This window comes from Mytilus californianus, unplaced genomic scaffold, assembly GCF_021869535.1.
Source record: "Mytilus californianus isolate M0D057914Y unplaced genomic scaffold, xbMytCali1.0.p SCAF_10, whole genome shotgun sequence".
Taxonomy (NCBI): Eukaryota; Metazoa; Mollusca; class Bivalvia; order Mytilida; family Mytilidae; genus Mytilus; species Mytilus californianus.
In genome coordinates, this window is record NW_026262582.1 from 25,743,012 (window position 1) to 25,766,368 (window position 23,357).

General features: G+C 32.8%; 1 protein-coding gene across 14 annotated transcripts in view; it reads right to left on the reverse strand.

The window, feature by feature from the left end:
• LOC127717824 (prolyl 4-hydroxylase subunit alpha-1-like) overlaps positions 1-23,357 on the reverse strand; it is a 55,412-nt gene that overhangs the window by 31,599 nt on the left and 456 nt on the right. For 3 of the 14 annotated variants that reach the window (XM_052223671.1, XM_052223670.1, XM_052223672.1), the window contains exons 2-9: positions 21,517-21,671; positions 20,080-20,228; positions 17,501-17,689; positions 16,301-16,352; positions 15,193-15,380; positions 13,655-13,819; positions 11,658-11,731; positions 9,456-9,573 (exon numbers count right to left, since the gene is read on the reverse strand). In XM_052223671.1, the coding sequence (XP_052079631.1) occupies positions 9,456-9,573; positions 11,658-11,731; positions 13,655-13,819; positions 15,193-15,380; positions 16,301-16,352; positions 17,501-17,689; positions 20,080-20,228; positions 21,517-21,671 (1,090 nt within the window). Of the gene's footprint in view, positions 1-1,384; positions 1,482-3,482; positions 3,552-6,019; positions 6,095-8,264; positions 8,316-9,455; positions 9,574-11,657; positions 11,732-13,654; positions 13,820-15,192; positions 15,381-16,300; positions 16,353-17,500; positions 17,690-20,079; positions 20,229-21,516; positions 23,080-23,357 lie in introns of those variants that run through there. The other 11 variants (XM_052223678.1, XM_052223676.1, XM_052223675.1 and 8 more) reach the window with 7 other exon arrangements.

The window sequence follows — 23,357 nt, forward strand, 5'->3', positions numbered from 1 at the left end:
TCTAAGTCTAATCGTTAAAAGACGGAAACATGTAATCCAATGGTTGTTATTGCTTGCTCTCTGTCATATTTTATTTCGTTCACTGTTGTAGAAAACAAATAAGCCGTGTGAATATCACTTTTAATTTGTTTCACATTTTGTCATACCGGAGCCCCTTTATAGCTCAATATACGGTTTTGGTTTTCTAAATGTTTAAATGAATAAGGTACGTTCACCTGTAATTGGTCACAGCTTTAAACTGTGGTCTTTATAGAAATTTTCAATCATGCAACATCATCTTATTTCTATATAACTTCAAAGTCACTATGGCAGATTAACCATATGGTGAACAGTAAAATAACAACAATACCGAACTCCAAGGAAAATTCAGAACGGAAAGTCCCTAATCAAATGGCAAAATCAAAAGCTCAAACACATCAAACGAATATTCCTGACTTAGTACAGGCATTTCCTTGTATAGAAAATGGTGGATTTAACCTGGTTTTATAGCTAGCTATAGCTGGTAATTTCAATGTCATTTGGTTTCTGGTGGAAAGTAGTCTTATTGGCAATCATAACACATTTTCCTTTTATGATGAATGGACTTCATATTCTGCTTCACAGTAAAATCCAAGGAAATAATGTGATTACATGAAATTGATAAAAAAACGTTTATTATTTTCTACAAGTTAGTAATTGAAAAATCCATAAACTTTCAAAAGACGCGTGTTTAAATCTAGTCTTTGATTGTAATAGTGCAGGGTCTTTATTTTCATCTTAAAACGAATACTATTATATCATCATAATAACAATGAAATCGGTTGTATATCTGTTTCTTTTGTTAAACGGTTTTGGTTTTCTAAATGTTGAATGTGGTTCGGAGACATGTAATTGGTCATAGTTTTGTACGGTTTTCATAGAATGTTGTCTCATTTTAAATCATAAAATATCGTCTTATTTCTATATAATTCCGAAGTCACTAAAGCAGATAAACTGTACGGGGACCTATAGTTGCAAATTTCAACGTCATTTGGTCTCTGGTGGAATGTTGACAATCATACCACATCTTCTTATTTTCATTTTGAATGGACTTCATATTTTCATATTATGCTTCCCAGTTGAATTCAAGGACACTACTATTGTGATTGCATAAAACAGATAAAGGGTTTATTCTTAGTCATTTTCCACAAGTTAATAATTGATAAATCCCTAAACTTTCAAAAGACGCGAGTTAAAATCTAGTCTTTGGTTGCGATAATGCAGGGCCTTTATTGTCATCCTAATATAATTATTATTATATCATCATAAAAACAATGAAATTAGTTGTATCCCTGTTACTTTAATTGTATGTCACATGATATTTGATATTCTGATTTCTTTCTTTTTTTGTTATACGTAAACTAACCCCATTTTGATCCAACAAGTACAGGACATCCTGCATGCCACATTCTAGTGTCTACCTCACCATCGAGATGTGTATTATACCAAAACGCTGCAGACCCCTGAAAAAAATCACAATATATTGAAAGATTGAAGCTGATTGAAATCCCTTAATATGAAGTAAGTCACTGGTTCGTTATTCGCTATTATATATGCATTTGGCTGTACCTGTAGAAAACTTATTAAAAATGGTATTTCACATCCTAAATTTTATGGTAATATGTTTTTTAAAGCGCGGAAATCATTATGTGATCCGTGTAAACTCATCGAACCTTTAAACAAACTTATTAGCAAGGGTTATCGTACCAATGTTGTAATTAGATCTCTGAATATAGTTTACATTGGCACTAATATCGATTTTGTCATTAGCAAATTAAAACATAACTAAATTTGTATTTTCTTTACAAACGGGATGTATAGAGACACACACACGTTCATTTTTATCTATAAAGAAGTCACTGCGAACTATCCTTCTACCTGTCAATACATTTATTTTTGGCATTGCACAAGTCATGTCTTCTCTGACTGTTCATGACGTTAAAATACTAAATCCCTGGGATGTATTTTAGTTGATTTTAGTCTGTGATGCATGATTTTTTATTATTAATTGTTTGGGCTTTTAACTAGCTGTCAGTAACTGCGAGTACTCTCAAATTGTACTTTCTTTTTAATTTGACATGTTGATACTATTTGTAATGATTTCTTGTTATTTAATGTTAACATGTATCTTGTCTACATACCAGCTTTGATTATTTGGTATTGCTACAAATTTTCACTTCTTCGTACTATGAACATCAAAATTATTTCATTTTTCCTTAGATGCTGTTCTTGGACCTGTACAGGAAGTTTTATCTAGCACTAATTGTATAGTTTTATTGTTGATATTCACCCCATATGTACCAAGTGTTAGATTAGTTTTATTGATATTAAAGAAATTTCTTGGTGTTCCTAAACGGAAGATTTTATACACACAGAAGAATAAGTATACTTAACAGCAAAATTATTTTCATTTACCTGTGTATAATATGACGCAGGTTTCTTCAAAAGTGATGATTTTCTAAAAATTGTTTGACATTTCACAGTGATATCATACTTTAACTTTGTTTAAACCTGTTTATTTACTTTCGACTTTAATTATTTATCCCTTGTAATTTTTTATTAACTGTGTATTTGCATTCAGGTGTCACTGGTCAAATTTATTCGTTCATTGTGTGTTAATTTACGTTTTTTGATTGAGTTAAGCCTTCCAATTGATATTTTATAGTGTGTTTTTCTATGTTGTGATGTTATACTATTGTTTCAGAAAAGGAAGAAGGTTTGGTACCATTAAAACGTTTAATCCCGCTGCAAATGTTTGCACCTGTCCTAATTTAGGAATCTGATTACAGTAGTTGTCGTCTGTTTATGTAGTTCATACGTGTTTCTCGTTTCTCGTTTTTATATAGATTAAACCGTTGCTTTTTCCGTTTGAATGGTTTTACACTAGTAATTTTTTGGGGCCCTTTATACCTTGCTGTTCGGTGTGAGCCAATGCTCCGTGTTGAAGGCCGTACCTTGACCTATAATGGTTTACTTTTATAAATTGTAACTTGGATGGAGAGTTGTCTCATTGGCACTCATACCACATCTTCCTATATCTACTATCCAACCCGTCGCTAGAAGTCAGTTCAATATTCGTAGTTTTGTAATAAAATAAAGAAAAATGAAAAATTGATAATCATATTTAAAACAGAAAATGCAATGGTTGAACAAAAAGATATGCAGTAACGTGTTCATAATTTCAAATTTTAATGAAAGCATTTTCTTTAATGTATTACCTCCATATGATTTAAACACAGATCCGTTCTTCATGCTTCGCTTAGAATGATCTGACAACGCTACGTCTAACTTTCTATTCTGTTAATTATTACATTAGCCAATGAAATTCCTCTCTATAGATTTCTGAAGGTATATATCATTATGACAAAACAAGAGGATGACGAAAAGTTTTAAAACAGAACGTAGAACGGAACGGATAGCAAGGCCTGGACAAATGATCTATATTTTCATTAGATTTACATTACCTTTTTTACGGATACCCTGGCATTTACATTAGGAAACACAGTTGCGCCGCCATACATTACATCAGAAAGCTAAGGAGAACAAAATAGAAAACATTATAATTGTAGTTATACCATTTAGGTCAAAATGTTGTGGTGCCAAAAATGTGTTTGGTAGTGTGCAACTCAGTCATTCTAATGGCTACTATGTATATGACAAATTAAAAAAAAAATGATTTTGTCAAAGTGATAATAATTGATCATGCTGATTGTTGGTTTCAAACGTTTTCTTTATGTATAACGACCCTAGATAAACAGTTCTGCTGAATTCATTAAAATTGAAACGACACAATATTTGACAATTATATAGATATGATTCAAACGAGTTAAAAAGAGACTGTTACTGAAAAAAGATTGGCATACCGTAACAAAAATTCGAAAAACGACGAAAAAAACAATAGTCAACTTCATCAAAAAATAGCTTGACCAAACACTTTAACCTGAAAAACTTTAACCTGAAGCGGGACAGACGGACGGACGGACGGACGGACGGACGAACGGACGCACAGACCGAAAAACATAATGCCCATAAATGGGGCATAAAAACAACAATTCAACCATTCCACCTAATTTTTATTTTTGTTTTGATTATTGTAACAAAAATACGAAAAACGACGAAATAAACAATAGTCAACGAAACACCACATAGCAATTTAAATACGGATCAACACGAAACCTGCCAAATACTGAATGTGATCTCAGAAGCCCTGTTACTAATGATAAGTACAAATTAGCTGTACTATTTTGGTCGGCTTGGGTTGGATGCTCAGAAACATTTCATGAAATTGTATATAAAAAATTTTGGAAATAGGGAAATCGATTTACTGCTCTTGTTTCCTAACCCCATGTTTGAATATCCTATTTAATTTGTATTTATTTATTCTCGTAGTTTTACATAACGAATTCTTCAATACTTTTATGTTTACAGTAGATATTTCAGTCGCGAACGTAAATAATTCAATTTATAAGAATTTGTACATATAATATATATTCGATACCAGATGAATAATGTTCTGTTTTCTCTACATTCCACTTTATTTTACATTAACCTTTTTCTTTAATACGTCAATACAAACATATTACGTCACATACAGTAACCAATGAATAATTAATTAAGACTGAAAGCAAATACTATAATAAATCCAGCACTTTTGAAACATAGTGTCTTAGATTTTTCAGTTTCGTATCGATAGCAGACAGATGGGATAAACAAATGTTTTGAATCTGTCTTAAGTAACTGAATATGATAATGTAAAGCATTATAAGACATCAAAATCACAAGACAATAAACAAATATTGAGCAACTCGATAACTGCTAATAAAGGCGTGTCAGTAAACTAGAAAAGGTGTATAAGAACAGAAAACACTTTTTCCAAAGCACAAAAACAATTGAACTTCCAACAAATATATACCATACGATCTACCAGTGTGGTAAAACCTGCAATATGTGATACACAAGTTTTATTTCCAGTTGTCAAAACTCATTACTGGTTCAATTTTGGTAAGGATTTGAATCAGTAAAAGACGAGTTAGTGAAATAGGTCTATGTTATTTATAACCATTCCACTATATCATGTATATGATGATACACACAATTATGCAACTTGACATAAAACATTATAATAAGAACACTAAGGCTTCCTGTATAGGCTGAATATGCCATGGTATAGAAGTTAATTATGTCTTTAAAGGAAGCTAATCTTATTTATACAAGGATGGTTTTCTCATTGACAATCATACCACATCTCCACATTTATTTTGTAATAAAAAAGCTAACTATGATCTTCAATTATTATACGCAGTTGGAATAGTGTATCCCCATCACAGAAAATTCACCATACGATAACTTCAATTGTTACGTTTTTGCAAACCGTTTCGTGTGTACAAAACTCTTTTCGTGTCAATTGATAGGTTGGTAGCACTATGTGTAAAATGATAGCATACCGAATGTGAATGTACGTTTATAATGATAAGCATGGCTGTTAAAGACCTAAGCATGAAAAGAGTAAATAGTTTTACAGAATGATAGCAATTTGCTTCTCAATCAATTCTCCTCATCTTCATTTGGTTGCAGTCTATTCTATTATATATAAAAAGTTTAAAGGAACATTTTGTAGGAAGAACAGGTACAACGATAATTCTGTAATGCAGACCTAAAAGGAATAGATTTTAAATTTGGCGATCATGATAATTATAATAATTATAGTTTCGAAATTGACAGTTTTGATCAATACACGTCATTGCTTATATTGTACCCTAGGTACAGATGGCCTATCCGTATCGGACCCACGACATTTATGAAGTTTTATTTTTCCTTTTTTGGCAGAACTTTGTCTTTTTTTTTTGGAACGCATGAAATTTATAACGTGTTGTTTTCATTTTTTTTTCAAAGCATTTCAACTTCGTAAATGATTTGACCTTCCAACTGTTCAAGTACAACTGATGGCGTTCGAAAATATGAGCCTGACATATTAGACGAGTTTTAATATTTCCATACTCACATAAAACATAACCGTTGCTATTCTCTCCCCAGATTCATTTGTATCAGGTCCTGATGATTTGCCGGCTGCTTCAAACTGCATAAAAAAGAAGTATTGCATGTAAAATGCTTACAAACTCATCAATAAGGTTTGCATACTACATGTATGTTATATATTAAGTCTTCCATAATGCAAACATAAGAAAACAATCTGAAGAGAATAAAACAAATGTCTTAATAGAAATCGATAACCATGTAGTAGTTCTGACTTCATTTCTGTTCAACATTGTATTTTTACTTTACAAAACCGTGGGCATATAGCATTTCAAAGTGATATAAGATGACAAGGGGAGAATAAAAATTCAGAAATCAAAGAAAATAGTCAATACCATGACCAACAAGCTAGTTAAGAAACTTGACGAAAAGACAAGCGATTGCCTAAAACATTACATATAAAACTAAACAATGAACAGCAGGGATACTGCAAAAACGCAAATATTACATAATAGACAGTCAACAGATAGATGCTTAACAGAATCGATGTACAGTCTTCTTTTTAAAGATTAAACATTGTAATAGATAAATGTTAAAATAAAGAGACATGATATGATTGTCAATGGGGCAAAACCGCCTCGATGGTCTCGTGGTAGAGTGTTCGCTTCGAGTGCCGATGATCGTGGGTTCGAACCCCGGCCGGGTCAAACCAAAGACTTTAAATTGGTTTTTGCTGCTTCAACGACAGCTTGACCATACCAGACCCGTGAACAGGTCTGCCTTTTAACCTGTCCTTCGAACATGTCTGCTATTTGACAAACCAGTCATGTCAGTCATGGAGACAGGTCTGCTTTTCAATCGGTCCTTTGGATATATATTTTTTTACTTGTTCATACATGTATGTGATAATAACCAAATGATATTCATCAATCAAAGCGGTCCTGTTTATTAGTTAACTTAGGATCATCTTAAATTCATTTTGGAGAAAACTAAACCAAACTTAACTGTGATTGGAAGAGGTCTGGGTCGGACAGAGCAGTCTAGATTAATGACTGCGTTTAAAAGCAGAATTGGGCACAAGTTAACTTGGGTATAGAACTGGTTGTGGCGATGTTAACTTCGTCCAGAGTTAACTTCAATATTGGACCTGTCATATAGTTAACTTTTCGGGCAGTCATAAAAACAGTTATAGGACCCAGTCTGCTTTTTACCATTTTTTTATTGACTAATCACAGTGCCCGTATTAGGGCAGAATAATTAGAGTTTAATTATGACTACAAGACAAAACGTACAATACTAAACATGATTTAAATGGTTCAGTTGATTAAAACATTGAACATATATATAATTATTAAAGAAAAGAATTGGTCAACATTTTGACATAAAAAATTCAGCCTGACTTAGTCTGACTAATTAATACCTTCATAAGACCAGAGAAACTATATATACTGGCGAATAAAAACTAGCAATATGGATACCGCTTGGAACTCAAAAATATCATACAATAATAAAAATAATAATAAAAAAGGGGGGACAGCTCTTACGGCAATTATTCATTAGTGCATCTCTTTCTTAAGACAGTTGTTTTAAAAGTTTATGAATTATATAAATGATGTCTGTGTCTTCATTGCTTAAAATCCAAATTATTTTGTTTTCATCAGAAAGTTTAATAAAACTCTTATTATTATTGAATAATTGATCAAAATATGGTTTGTGTACTGTTGTTAAGCATGGGCGTTGAATTAAAAAATGGATTTCATCTTCAACAGAACTTTTACATTGATTAAATTTTCTATTACTTATATCTATGTTTTAAGTTAAAATGAATTCTGTCCTAGGACCTGTCGGAGCAGTCATAAATCATGTTCCAAGTTAACTTTCACTAGTCATAAAGTCTGGTAATCAAGATAACAAGCTGTACAGGTTAGGAATATACAAATCAGTAATAACCCCAGCCTAACAAATTGTTTAACAATTAAAAACCAAAACCAAAAACCTGTAACACTCGATATTTCATATTTGTAGATGAAAACAAATAAAAGTATTTTCAATTAAAGGTTAAATATAACTTGCAGGGACAGCTGCATGTAAATAAATTAAAGACGTCAATAAGATATAAATATGTCAACCAATAAGTAATCTTTAATCAAATTCTGATTAATGTATGAAAGAAAATAAAGACATTGAATCAAATATAGTGATCCTGAATAAGACAGTGAATTTTAAAGTTGAATTATATAAAAAAAAAATAAAAAATACAGCGCATTCCTCACCATTGCATCCAGATGTGGTCTATACATTCCACCTACTCCATAATTTACTACCTTTTAAGCATAAAATAATATATATTAATTAATTTCTATGATTATAAAACAGGTCATTCTAAATAAAAACTTAGGCCATTACTTATCGTAGAAGAGTCATTTGAAGATTTAAAATGTGACAACATTACTTGAGTATTTCTCTATTAGTTTTAATTTGGGCACTCCTCTGTAATGAGGGAGAAAACAAAAACAATAAAAACACAGCAGCAGCCGGTTGTACGAACGTGGCATTAGCCTAATGGATCTTTAAGTCTTCATTAATCCTTTATGATGCATTAGGCTAATGAAGACTTAATGACACGTTCGTACAACCGGCTGCAGTACGATAAAGCAGTACTGGTTTAGCAGTATCTGATGGCCATAACATAGCACATACGTTCACTCTCCTTTTTTATTTAATTGTTGTGTTTAATGAATTGATGTTTGTCTTTTTATATCTTTACATCTTAGTCATAGTGTTGTCTGTATTTCTTTGATTAACGGTTTCTGATAGCATTTCTAGGTGTGTTACTTGTGTGTGTATGAATGTAGTCTGCTATATCGACTTTATTTAATAAATTAATTTTTTTCTAAACTAATCTGCAGTGTTCTTATAGATTAAAACATGTTCTGTTCCACATTGGTTGAGGTATCTTTCCGAGACTCTCATATGAGCTAGAGGCATGTTAAATTGATAGATGTTGCAAAAACTAGCATCATCGTTACCCTCCATTATCATTAAGAAAAATTTCAAGTTATTATAAACAAAGCAAACCAATGGATTTTGCCTAGAGCTTTGATATGTTACGAGCACAGGTTAAAATATCACATATTTCAAATGATATGTTTTAACAGGGGCTATGTGATAGAATTGAGAATGGAATACGGTGAAGGTGTCAAAGAGACAACAACCCGACCAAAGAGTAGAAAACAGCTTAAGGCTACCAATGGGTCTTCAATGCAGCGAGAAAATCACGCATCCGGAGGCGCCCTTCAGATAACTTTTTTGTAACATAGTTCATATTTTAAAATATGCTAATGTATTTTCCAATACTTAGTATCAGAAACCAAGCCAGTGGTTTAGAAAGCAATGCTCATGCTGTTGCCCTTCAAATAATTGGTATTTTCGGCCTATATTGGCCACCTAAATTTTTAACACACCTGATATTGTTCTGTGTTGCTGAATCTTTCTTTATATTCAGTTTCAAGTCCTGTTATCATTTTCACACGTGATGTTATTCTTTTGAGTATGGGATATTGAATGTCAGATAACCATGCACTAAATTGAAACAAAAACAATTGATAAAAAAAATATACATTAGATGTTTTGTTTTTACGTTTACGAGTATTTCTTTCTCCGAAACAGTCACGACGTTGCTTTGCTGAACTTACTGATAAGTCAGCGGCGCATAGCAGATACGACGTTACAACTGTTTCGGAGCTGGACAAGAGTCTGCACCTTACTCTAAAATATGTGTGCGATGATGTTTGCTGTTTGGTCGATTCTTCTGTAGTCATGCTGTTTAATACATGAATGTATAGATCTTTCTTCACGGTGCAATTTTATTCATTTTTCTCCTGGTCTTATCAACATAATCTTTTTTTTATTATGATATGAAATAAAAAAATTGTAAATTCATATGATGGGTTAAATATTACTGATGGCTCTTTTTAGCATTTGTTTTACAAATATCTTGTAGTGGGGTAAATGATGCTCAGTCTTCGTTGTCTGGATATTGGTTGATGGAATATTCAATTGTTTTGATTATTCTTTAGAGTTATTTCTCTCATTATGGGGATGCTTCACAGTGATTACTTTTTCAAGATAATATCCAAACACAAAAACAATGATAAAACTCCTATAAGGAGGTAACTGACGATTTCGGGTATTTGAATTATTTATAGATTTTGTTCAGCCTGGTCGTTTTTACTGTTATGATTTCACTCTATTTTTTTTTTTTTTTTTGTGATAATAGCCACAACACCAAAATTGACAACAATCGCCTTCTATTAGGAGTCGATTGACGACTCGAAGTATTCATGGGTCTTACTGATCATTTCGCTGGTTACAGTTTCTCTTTTTCTACTAATGTTTTGATAAAGAAAACGTAAAAAAGGGAAAGTTGTCATTGAACGGCAATAACTCATTTAAGTTGTCGAATGACTATTTCGGCTACATGTCACTTTTTGTAGATCTTGTCCAGGTGATTATTTATACTGTTACCTACTAAGTTTAAAGTTGATAACCAAACCCCAAAAATGGAAAAACAATCGTTGTGTAACGGCAAAAACTGCTACACGTATAAGGAGTCAACTAACTTGTTGTTTGTAGATCTTATCTTGTTGATCATATTTTCAACATTATGAGTTTCTCTTAATGTATTTATTTTTCAGAATGATAGCAAAAAATGCAAAATATAAGTAAGAAATTGTGATTTAAGGGAGTGGTTTGAACATTTGATTGAAATGGACAATGGGTAGATCTTGACTTTTTTTTTGCTTCAGACTTTCGGTATTTTTCGTACAGGATAGTAGTTGGCAAATAGATATAAGAAGATGTGGTATGAGTGCCAATGAGACAACTCTCCATCCAAGTCAAAATTTATAAAAGTAAACCATTATAGGTCAAAGTACGGACTTCAACACGAAGCCTTGGCTCACACCGAATATCAAGCTACAAAGGGCCCCGAACATTACTAGTGTAAAACCATTCAAACGGGAAAACCAACGGTTTAATGTATATAAAAAACGAAACGAGAAACACTTATGAACCACACCAACAAACGACAACTACTGAACATCAGATTCCTGACTTAGTACAGGAGCAAACAATTGCAGCGGGTTTAAACGTTTAAATGGTACCAAACCTTCACCCTTATCTGAAACAACAGTGTAACATCACCACAACATAGAAAGTATGGTTAAGATTGGCCAGGTAGTTCCAAAAGGACGAAGACCTATACTATGGGACCCCTTAAGCAAATTGAGGTTAAATGTAAATAAATATTTGTTTGAAATTTGATTTTTTAAAGATCCTCTGAGTTGATTGACACAAAAACATCCACTTCTAGTTAGGGAGCATCGATGGCAAAGTGGTCTAAGCAGTCGAACTACTATATCACTAGCATGTCAACACTGAAGTTGAGAGTTCGAATCCGGCACGTGGCAGATGTGTTTTACTCTAATTTTAATTGACTAGGACTGTCAGTTTTCCTACCAAAGGTCTGCGGTTCTCTCTGGGTACTCTGACTTCCTTCAACAATACAAACTGACCGCCACCAAATAGTGCAAAATCTAGTGGCGTTAAACATTAACCAATCAATCATCAATCCACTATTAGTTTTATATATCAACCATCCTTACGTCATACTTATTCTATTTTCAGCTACTTTCATGGTTCCTTTACTGAGGTCTTCAAGAATTGTAGATCGTGTCATCTAAGAAATAAGAAAAACAATTATCTGGTACTAGTCATTGATTGCTATCTGCCTAATTTTTTTTCGTTTATCGTAGTATAGAATTGTCATTTAAGGGGAATAACTGATATTATAAGTCAACTGAGTATTTCAGCCATGTAACTCATTTGTAGACGTTAATAATAAATTGTTTTTAAATTGTAGTTTCTATCTAAATATTATACTTAGTAGTTTTCAAATGATAACCAAAGCGAGTGAAATTATTGAAAAATTGACATTTAAGGGCAACTACTTCTAGAAAGATTAACTTTCTTTTAGATCTGGTAGGATCTGCTTACCCTTCCGGAGCACCTGAGATTACACCCGGTTTTTAGTGGGGTTCATGCTGCTCAGTGTTTAGTTTTCTATGTTGTGTTTGTATACTGTTATTGGTCTTTTCCTTTTTTTGCCATGGTGATGTCAGTTTTTTTTTCGACTTATGCGTTTGAATATCCCTTTGGTATATTTCGCCTTTCTCTAACGGACGCCATTATGATTAAGTTGACCGTTAATATTGAATTTCTGTAAATACGACTTAACACAGGATGAGCAACATGACGGGTGTTAATAATGTAGCAGGATATGCTTACCTGTCCTAGATAAGAGATCAGAAATTGATTAACTGTTTTTTTCTTTTATCGTGGTATAAATCAGGCAGTTTGTTTGCGTCATCATTCATTGGGTCTTGTATCAGTTTTTTTTCACTGTTGAAGGGCATTGAATTGTTAATGTTCACATCTTTGTCACTTGGTCGTTATGGCTAGGGGTCGGATTGGCAATATACCAGTATCTCCTATGCTTGTGAATAAATGGTTTTATTCCAAAACCACGTTTCATGCCAACTTAAATTTGTGCTTCTTTTTGTTATTGTTTGAGTGTGTAAACGCGTTGACCGAAGCACGTTGTGTATGAAGCGCGGGTGCTAAAAATGTGCACACAATCTAACACTTTAACACCCTATAAAATTAAAACAAAAGAATAGAAATAAGAAGATGTAGCATGAGTGCCAATGATACAACTCTCCATCCAAGTCACAATGTGTAAAAAGTAAACCATAATAGGTCAAAGTACGGCCTTCAACACGGAGCATTGGCTCACACCGAACAGCAAGCTATAAAGGGCTCCAAAATGACTATTGTAAAACAATTCAAACAGGAAAACCAACGGTCTAATCTATATAAAAAACGAGAATCGAGAAACACTTAAGAACCACATCAACAAACGACAACTCCTGAAACAGGTTCCGGACTTAGGACAGGTGCAAACAAATGCAGCGTGTTTAAACATTCTATTCTTGTAATCATATATGCTACGAGTTATATCAAACGTATGCATTGTTGTGGCGTTATCATTTGAAGCATGTGCAGTCATGCTTCAAATGATGATGCAGGCATGAATGCTGCATTTTACTGAGAGATAAAATATAGTTTTGAATTGCTTGCGATTTTTGTCAGTCAATCTTAAGAACACATTCTTACGAAAAATACATGTAATGTACGTAATTATCAAGAGATAGGTAAAGCATTCTGAGATCCTTGTGTAATAAAAGATAAAGTAAAGTAAATAATATATGTGTGCAAGTATGCAAGCAACGGAAAAGATATGTATGTGTGATTTTAAACATATAAAGTACTATAACTCCATCAACAACATCCGATTTTGTCCAGCAGCTAGGACCTCGAAATAAAACAAGTATTCAGATACTGCTACCGTCTTAAGAAAGGCCGCGATTGGTACTAGTAAGTCTTTTTTCAAACAATGAATACATCAAAAAAAGTGTTGTCTTTCTTAATTAATAAAGGAGAGATTTGAAAATGTTTAAATGAATTAGTGTATTATGTGTTGAGTTCTTATTAAAATCACTTAAATTTGCCATGATAACCATGGTTCTTAATTTTCACTCACCTTTTCGCTGCTTGTATTCCGTAAATAGTCCACTTCATTGTCTGATATTACGTCGTGAAATAAATATATATTTGGCTTTATATTCGCCAATTCAGCTTTAACGCGAAAAATTGGAATATCAGTCGTCTTGTAGAAGCAAAACAGCCTAGATAAATGTCTGTGACTCTGAAAACGTTAGAAAAAAAACAAGCAAACAAATAGGATAGTCGTATTCCACGATATCTATTTTTCAATTCACTAGTAGCTATGTTACAGTGAATTTGTAAAAGGGATTTTGTAAAATCACTGAATTGATTAGTGATTACTTAAAATCACTAAAAAAATCCATAATTACAAGATAGTTTGTCATTACAAGATAATATTACAGATTGACTATTAATTTTACATACTACATGTATCTATATGTTGTGGGTAAAAATCACTTTATAGCATATTAATAAGACAACACTTATTTGATTTTAAACTTTCCTTTGGACTGATCAAACATGTGAGAAATCTACGATGATAATAATTGACTTGTTTCGAAATTTTGTGTCAGAATAATATGCCTAGGGTAGGGTGACATGTCTTCCTGTGGACTTTTTCAATGTGAACTAGCATTTTTATATTCTGCTTGATCAGCGTATCGATCGAGCACAACAGGGACATATTAACATCACATTAATATATTCTCGTCCGGATATGCCTTCTGATACTTGCCACTGGATGACACGACCTAAACAAATCAATTTCTAAAAAGTAAAATAACAAAAATACCGAACTACAAGGAAAATTCAAAACGAAAAGTCCCTTATCAAAAGGCAAAATCAAAAGCTCAAACACATCAAACGAATGGAAAATAACTGTCATATTCCTGACTTGGTACAGGCATTCCCTTATGTAGAAAATGGTAGATTAAACTTGTTGCTTACGGAGTTTTTTTTTTTCTTACGATTGTTATCATTTCAATGAACCGCCTTAAGTTTATATTTGATTTTGAAAATAGATAGTTTATTGTATACTTTTCAGCAATTTCAGACTGAAGCACTAAACATTAACTCACTTTTAAATAAGACAGTAATATGAGCTTGTTTTGTATTTTTTTTTGTGGGTTTTTGTCAATATGTTCCGTAATTTCGTTTATTTTCAAATTTGTTCTCACCTTGTATTAATTAAATAGGACATGTTCAGTGTATGACACAAACATTCCATAGAAGTGACTTTTATAGGGTGATGGTTTTACTTACACTTAAGTTTAGATGTACTTCCTCCTAAATAAAGCTACAGATTTTGTAAATATCAATGTATATACAGATGTTTAATTCTAAATTCTAAAGGGGGATGTATCTAAGAAATGAAGAACGTACCAGTATCAGAATCTAATGAATTCTGGGTAATGTTTGCAAAAGCATACACCAAAACGTTGTGATTGGTTTAAAACATTCTAAACAATTGAAATTCAACCAATGACGTAACGTTATTTTCATTTTGGTGTACGAACAATGAGATTACTCATAGTGCTTTAGATTCTGAAAAGGCGTAATAAGTAAATAGCTTACCTTCATAATCCTTCTACATAAAGTTTTATATTTTCTTATCATATCCTCCTCGTAGAAGATCCTCGTGGTTGGAATAATCATTATAATATTTGTATTTGGTTTTTCTAAAACCGTCACATTGTCCAATATGCTATTTGCTCTTGATTCGAAGTACTTAAAATCATTCTGGAGTCTTTTATTTTCTGGTTCTAGAAGAAAACAGATATCTATGACAATATATAAGATGTAAAACATAATTACACCCAAAATCTTCATAAGAAGCTATGTTCATAAGGCTTTTTCAAACATATATGTATCGTTTGCATAATTATTCCGATGATAACAAAAGTAACGGACCAAAAGGTAAATTAAAAAAGGTGGAAGTTCATAAAAACAGACTAAATCAAACGTTAGACTTTATCAACCAACGGACTGCAAAACAACTGTAATGTATTGGTAAAATATGGATCTGATTTCCACGGAGCATAACATCATGTTGGAATCGGATCCAGATTTTACTTACATACCATTAGAAACGTTTCATCAATTGCTCCTCTGGATTCGGATCCTTCTGTAGTGTCGGGATACCGGGTGTGTTACAGCTGGGAACAATATATCTAACGGGAAATGAATCTGATAGGCTTTTCAGTATAAAATTGATAAAATCTCGAACTTTACGAGACTTCGCGAGATTTATGGATTTTGGAAGCGTCTAACTGAAAAACTATCGGAACTGCTCAATAAATTAACCACATAATTCCAAACGTTCAACAAATACAATTAATTGGTCAGTTTTATCGTAAAGTAGATATAAATGTCCCTGGTAACAGGATGAAATTTATATGATAAAATTTGCACTTTTAAAATCACAGCTAGTGGATGTTAATGAAGTATCGCCTCCTTTTTTTTCCCCCTTTTCATTTGAAACATTTATTTTTTTTTTTCATCATTTTAAACAGTTAATGGTCATTTCAACTTGAACGATTATCATTGGAGGACTGTAGTAATACTTCTACGATTTTGGTGTCAGACCACCGATTCAAAACCCACATACAATCAACCAAATTGTTCGATGTTCATAGCTTTCAAAAGACATTTAATTGCGTATAACATTACAAAGATCTGATACCTTCTTTAGCACGTTCCTTCAAAAGTTCTACCGACTTCCATGGCATGTTATTCTGAAAAACAGAAACATGTTTTTTCGGTTATGAAGGTTTTATAAGACAAGGCGTGAGAATACGAACAAAAAGGGAAAAGTTTAACACTAAATTCTCATTTGTTCTCATTGGCACTCATTGGTTTTCGTTGGTTCTCATTGGTTCTCATTTTAAGTACAGAGAAAAGAATAAAAAAGTACACTATATTTTACTTTAGTACCATGGCTTTCTTATGAGAAAAAAAACCTAAGCGCTAAAATGTATATATTTGCAATACAAAAATGTCTGAATATATATAAATATAAGGAGATGTGGTATGATTGCCAACGAGACAACTATCCACCAAAGTTCAAATAAAGTGGATTTAAGTAATTACAGGCAACCGTAAGGCCTTCAACAATGAGAAAAACCCATACCGTATAGTCGGCTATAAAAGGCCTCGACATGAAAAATATGAAATAATTCAAATGAGAAAACTAACGGCCTTATTTATAGCAAAACAATTTACAAAAAACTCATTTGACAGACGTCAACCAACGACAACCACTGAACTACAGGCTCCTGACTTGGGACAGGCACATAAAGATTGTGGCGGGGTTAAACATGTTTGTGAGCGCTTAACCCTCCCCTAACCTGGGACAGTGGTGTAACCGCACAACATAAGAACAAACTATAAAAATCAGTTGAAAAAGGCTTAACTCGCCAGATTGATACAAAGAAAAACATCAAGCAAAAACACAGACAGGACGTGGCAGGGTATATATCCATCCCTCATCCCTAGCAACAAAAAAGACACTAAGTACAGATCTGAGAGTACTCGCAGTTACTGACAGCTAGTTCAAAGCCAATAACAACTAATAAAAAAAATCATGTATCTAAGACTAAAATATCAATCAGTACACATCCAACATCCAATGGATTTAGTGGAAAGACGTCATTAACAGTCAGAGAAAAACATGATCTTGTGTTTAAATGACAACAAATTATGTTTGTAATAAGGTTTTCGAGTTTGTATGGAAAGAAAATCCAAATTAACGGTAAACTTTCTAATGGCACAGTATCTTCATAAATGTGAGAATACACGACCAAATGAAATCTTTAATAAATTTGTCAAAATCTAACGCAATTCACCAGATAGACTATACATAGTTATGTTCCTAAATATTTACCCTGTTATAAGCAGAGGCGATCATTCTAGACAATTTTGTTTTATCCACAGGGCTGTTAGGTAAGGTCCCGTCTTCAATTTCATGCAACAACGCTTCTAGAAATGTTATTGAATTATAACTGTTTTGTGCATCTTCTGCTTTGTTAGCAATGTAAATGACCTCCAAAGGGGTCAAAGGTTCGGTTTGGTACTGTAACAAAAGGTGTTTTGAATATACATGAAAATATTACCATATTTCTAGCAATAGTAACTGCTGGTTAAAACAAACCGGGTATTGTATAAATATGATATGCTTCCGCTAAGGAGGCTCGTAACTCTGATTTTTATTTGCATTCACATTATAGAATCCGTGACAACTTTCGGGATTTTAAATCACGTCAATAAGTTCATAAACACCTTCAAAATTAATTTAAAAAGCAATCAGATAAACAAAATTGTCGGGGAAAGTATTTATCCATTCCTATAGCTATAATTGAAAAGAAATTTAACAGATAGGTGACTGATTCCTTTCTGAATTTTTGGTCCTCAATGCTCTTTAACTTTGTCCATTATTTAGCCTTTTACGTTTTTTTTCGAACGTCACTGCTGAACCTTTTGTAGACCAAACGCGCGCCTATCGTACCAAATTATTAGCAGAAGACTCTTGGTAAAGAAACTTACATGTTTTTAGTTTAGACCGTTGTTTTTCTTGTTTGAATTGTTTTACACTAGTCATTTTGGGGCCCTTTATAGCTTGCTGTTCGGTGTGAGCCAGGGCTCCGTGTTGAAGGCCGTACTTTGACCTATAATTGTTTACTTTTTATACATTGTGACTTGGATGGAGAGTTGTCTCATTGACACTCATACCACATCTACCTATTTATATTTTATGATCATGCTATTATAGAAATCGTCACATATTCCAGGCTTAAAACATAAGACTCGCGTTTCAGCAACATACAGCTCGCCAGTGCCGCTTAAATAAGCAACACACAGCTCGCCAGTGCCGCTTAAATAAGCAACATACAGCTCGCCAGTGCCGCTTAAATCAGCAACATACAGCTCGCCAGTGCCGCTTAAATCAGCAACATACAGCTCGCCAGTGCCGCTTAAATCAAAAAAGTTAGAATGGCAAATCAATATGTTGAGTTGAGGAACGTGCAGACCAGTTGTTACGGTAACGTTCGTACTATTGACCAACGAAAACACAATTATTTATCAATTAATTATTTTGCTTTCAAAATGACTATCACAAGTATAAAATTATGTCTGCAAAATTTAACATATTTAAAATTGAGTAGAAACGGGAAATGTGTCAAAGAGACAACAACCCGACCAAAGAGTAGAAAACAGCCTAATGCCACCAATGGGTCTTCAACACAGCGAGAAAATCCCGCACCCGGAGGTGGGCTTCAGCTGGCCACTAAATAAAAATGTGTGCTAGTTCAGTGAAAATGGACGTCATACTAAACTCCAAAACTAATTATTTTGTTTTCCTGGTCCAGACAAAATGACACTCGCATGTTTGAAATTATGTCAATTTAGGAAAAAATTGAAAACTCATATCCTAAGTTAAGTAATTTAAAACATATGTCACTGCTGCATACTCTGCTTTGTAATGTTTATGATACCAGGTCTCCTTTTCACCAAAAAGTCTTACAACTTAAATTGATAGTAAGTCATGAACAATTAAATACTAACGAACATTTTAGTCATAATATTTTTTTTTGTGAAACAAAGGACAAGCCTACAACACACGTGGTTTGACTGCACCATTTGCGTTTATAAAATACTTTCCATATTTGGTAAGAACTATAATGTCGTTGCATAACCATCATGAGGGTCTAGATGGAGGGTCTGTATTCTTAAATTTTTTATGTCATTTTTCTTTATCTTTAAAAGTAACCCTCATTCTGTAAATTTCTCAATTATTAAATATTTTTCTGTAATAAGACGAATTTCTTTATTATGTATATCGTTCATTTTTGTGATCAGTATAATATTGTCTAATTCTTTAATTTTCCCCAGTTATTCTTAATACTTTTGCACCCCACTATTCTCTATTCTTTATACTTTTTTCTAATTTTCCTTATTCATTATTTTTTTGAGACATTATTCTCTATTCTGTAAACCCCATCCAGACCCTCCATCATTGATTTCTGTGTATAAAATACGACAAATAATAATGTCTTAAGACAACAAAGGAACTCCCAAGGCATATGCTTGCACTTTGAAATTCAATTAAAAATTCTCTGCAAAAAAACCCAACTAAAATTAAGAAATAATTCAAATTTGTAAATTTTAATTTTATGAAATAGGTTTTAAGAAATTGTAAATTGATAATTTGAAATGGAAGCAAAATCGATAATTGGAAAGTTATTCGCTATTTGATATACATTTGTGATAATATTCCGCATTTCTATAGAAATATCACTAAAACTAGTTTATTGAACATCACAAAATTAATGTAGATAAATTTTACAAATGGTTTTAATATATTCAATAAACAACAGATGGCATTTTTCAGTGATCGTTTTGTTGATAAAATACACTTACTTTGAATACCACCGACGACAACGTGGCTTAAATCTAATGAAATACCTTGAATATCTTTCCATGTAAAAAATCACGCAAATCGAATTCATACACATCCCAAAGACGGAATATGGCTTCTACCGTGGCATCCAAATCACTTCGTTGTGGCCATCCACCAAGACGACTCTCAATGATACTCCGACTTGAATTAAATTCTAGAAATAAGTATTACTCAATCTAATTAAAATATAGTTCTCTGATTTCGTCATACTCATATGAGTTTATATGTATGAGCACGCGAGTTAATACATTTGCATAGATCTGAATTTTAATCAGATTGAAGTATTGCAGTGCCTTTTAAAAATATTGTCCTATGCCTTTCATAAATATTGTCTAAAACAATGGAATAAACTATCTTTAAATCTCTTTTCAAACGGTTTTATAATTACATTACATGTATATTTCGAAAGAATCCGTACTTTTGATTGGCTGACAACAATCACTTGACATTTCAAAATTAAATTTCATTTCTCAATAGAAAGCATTATGTAACAGCGTCAAGAATGATCGTTCGCACATTTTTAGTTAAAAGTGCTTCGGTCAACGCTTTTACACCCCGCAAATTAAAAAAAGAAGCATTGAATTCTTAAATAAAACCGTCTTTTGTGGGTATAGATGGACAACAGCATAACGTATTATCCAGTTGGTAAAATGCATGCTATTATTTTGATGTTGATTCAGATACATTATAACTTTACACAAATAAAGGCAACAGTAGTATACCGCTGTTCGAAATTCATAAATCGATTGAGAAAAAAACAAATCCGGGTTACAAACTAAAACTGAGGGAAGCACATCAAATATAAGAGGAGAACTACGATACAACAGAAACGCAACATTTAAATGTAACACACACAGAAACGAACTATAATATAACAATGGCCATTTTCCTGACTTGGTACAGGACATTTCAAGAAAAAAATGGTGGGTTGAACCTGGTTTTGTGGCTAGTCAAACCTCCCGCTTTTATGGCAATGTTAGATATAACATTAAAATGACAACATTACATGACAGGACTACAATACAAATAAATGGGAGAACATATAGGACAGAGAAACATACGAATAATAGCACAAAATATTCAATTTAGTTGTTTAATTTTATTTTGATGTAAATTATAAATCATCCGTTTCCACAGGTGATATTGAACTGGTTATGATATCATTTTGGAAATACTTTTGGCTTAGCGCTCTAATCATAATTCGGTACTTTTCATATGAGGATTATTTGGTTCCGAGCACTACTGACAAAAATTAGTACATTCAGGCTGATATAGAATATGATTTACTCTAGTTATCTTGTGAATTTAAAGTATGAAAGACAGGATGGTTGACTTTTGGTTTAAGATGGGTACAGCACACATAAAATTGTAGTAAATTATCATATAAATGGTCATTTCTAGTTGATTAAAAACAGAATGAAAATGATAACTCAATCCCTAACCTATTTCTGGTTCATCAATTGTACATTCTGAACACAATGCAATGTCGAAACATTTCTGCCAGTCGTCAACCCATCTTTTCAGTAAGTGGAAGGCATCTATCGGGCTGTGTATGGGTTTTGCATCTTCAGCAATCTTTTCCGTAGTTTTCAGAAATCTTTTAAAATACAAAATTGGCATATGAATTCAATTATACGCAGAGAATATTTGACGTCAGCGGGTCGAGCCATCCTATCCAATTTGAATAAATTAACAAAATATGAGCAATGGAAAGCCTACTTTTTACAGTTTAACAATCTGGGTAACATGTAGTGATCTAAGAAATTTCAACACATTTAAAAAAAGTTTAAATGAAATCATTTTTTTCATACTAATGAGAAAATCAGTATTTCAGGGTTAATTAACGTTTCAATTAAGATTAAAAGTTTCCACAGGATTTTTATTCTTTATCTTCTCTTCTTGTGATCGTTTTTGATTCTTTAGAAATAGGTCTGTGAACATTATATAATTATATAGGATAGCATTCTGGCTTTAGTTTGTATCTTTTTGAACATGGTTTCAAATTGGTAGTCAGATATTTTGGCCTAGAGTACGGGAGCTAGTAAGTCTGAGATTGATTGATTGATTTGTTGGTGTTTAACAGCACTTTCAGCACTATTGCGCTATTTCGAGGCGGTCAGTTTTTATTGATGGAGGAAGCCGGAGTGCCCGGAGAGATCCATTAACCTTCGGTAGGAAAACTGACATTCCTAGTCAATTAAGGTTGGAGTTGAAAGCACCTGCCATGTGCCGGAATCGAACTCACAATCTCGGTGTTGATAGGCTAGTGATACAGTAGTTCGACTACTTAGACCACTTGGCCACCGAGGCCCTAGTAAGTCTGAGATGCTGGCTCACTTTACATGAAGAGGATGTTGGGCCAGGATGCCAGGCCTAGGGATGTAGTACGTTCGACTTCTGCCAGGGTACAACCAAAGATTCTGAAAAATTATTTGGAATCCCTTTAATCATGCGACAGTTAATAGTTAAGAGCAAAGAACGGTAGGCCAAAAGTCAAGCGATGCTGAGAAATTGATGAATTTCGAAAGTGTTTTTATAATATATTGTTCACTATTCCTTTCAGTTGCAGTATATATCATAACATCAATGATCCCAATGATGTTTTGGTTCAAATATTCTTAAATTTTGTGTATGTTTGACTTTTCCAAACGGAATGATTGATTGATTGATTGATTTGTTGGTCATTATTCTCACTTTCAGCACTATTGGGCATATCATGGCGGTCAATCCAAGTCAATTAAGATTAGATTCGAACGCACCTGCCACGTGAGGGGTTCGAACTCACAAAGGCAGTGTTGACAGGCTGGTGAATGAACTACTAGGACTATTCGGTCACCGAGGCCCCAAGTGTAATGATTAGAGTTACTGAAAACAACTATAGGGGTCTTTCGCACTGAACTTCGTTTCTTATGTTTATAGTTATTTCAATAATATTTGAACGTAAATTAAGCCCATATTGGGTCCTTTCTTTGTATATATTTGTCACTCTTAGCAATAAATATTTCGTAGAAAAAAATATAAATGAAACAGTGGTATATCTTAAAAGAAATAAAACGATTGTTGCAATTGAAATTTCAACAAAAACTGAAAAAAGAAACAATTAAAAATATAATAAATTTGAAAATAACTTTATTTAACTTAAAATTTGTACAAGCTTTAAAATGTGAAATACAAACAATACATACATACGCTTATAAAAAGGTCTATTTACGATATGTATTTACATTTATATTCATAATTCTAACTTATTTAATATATTTTGGTTTACCTTAAAGCATTTTTA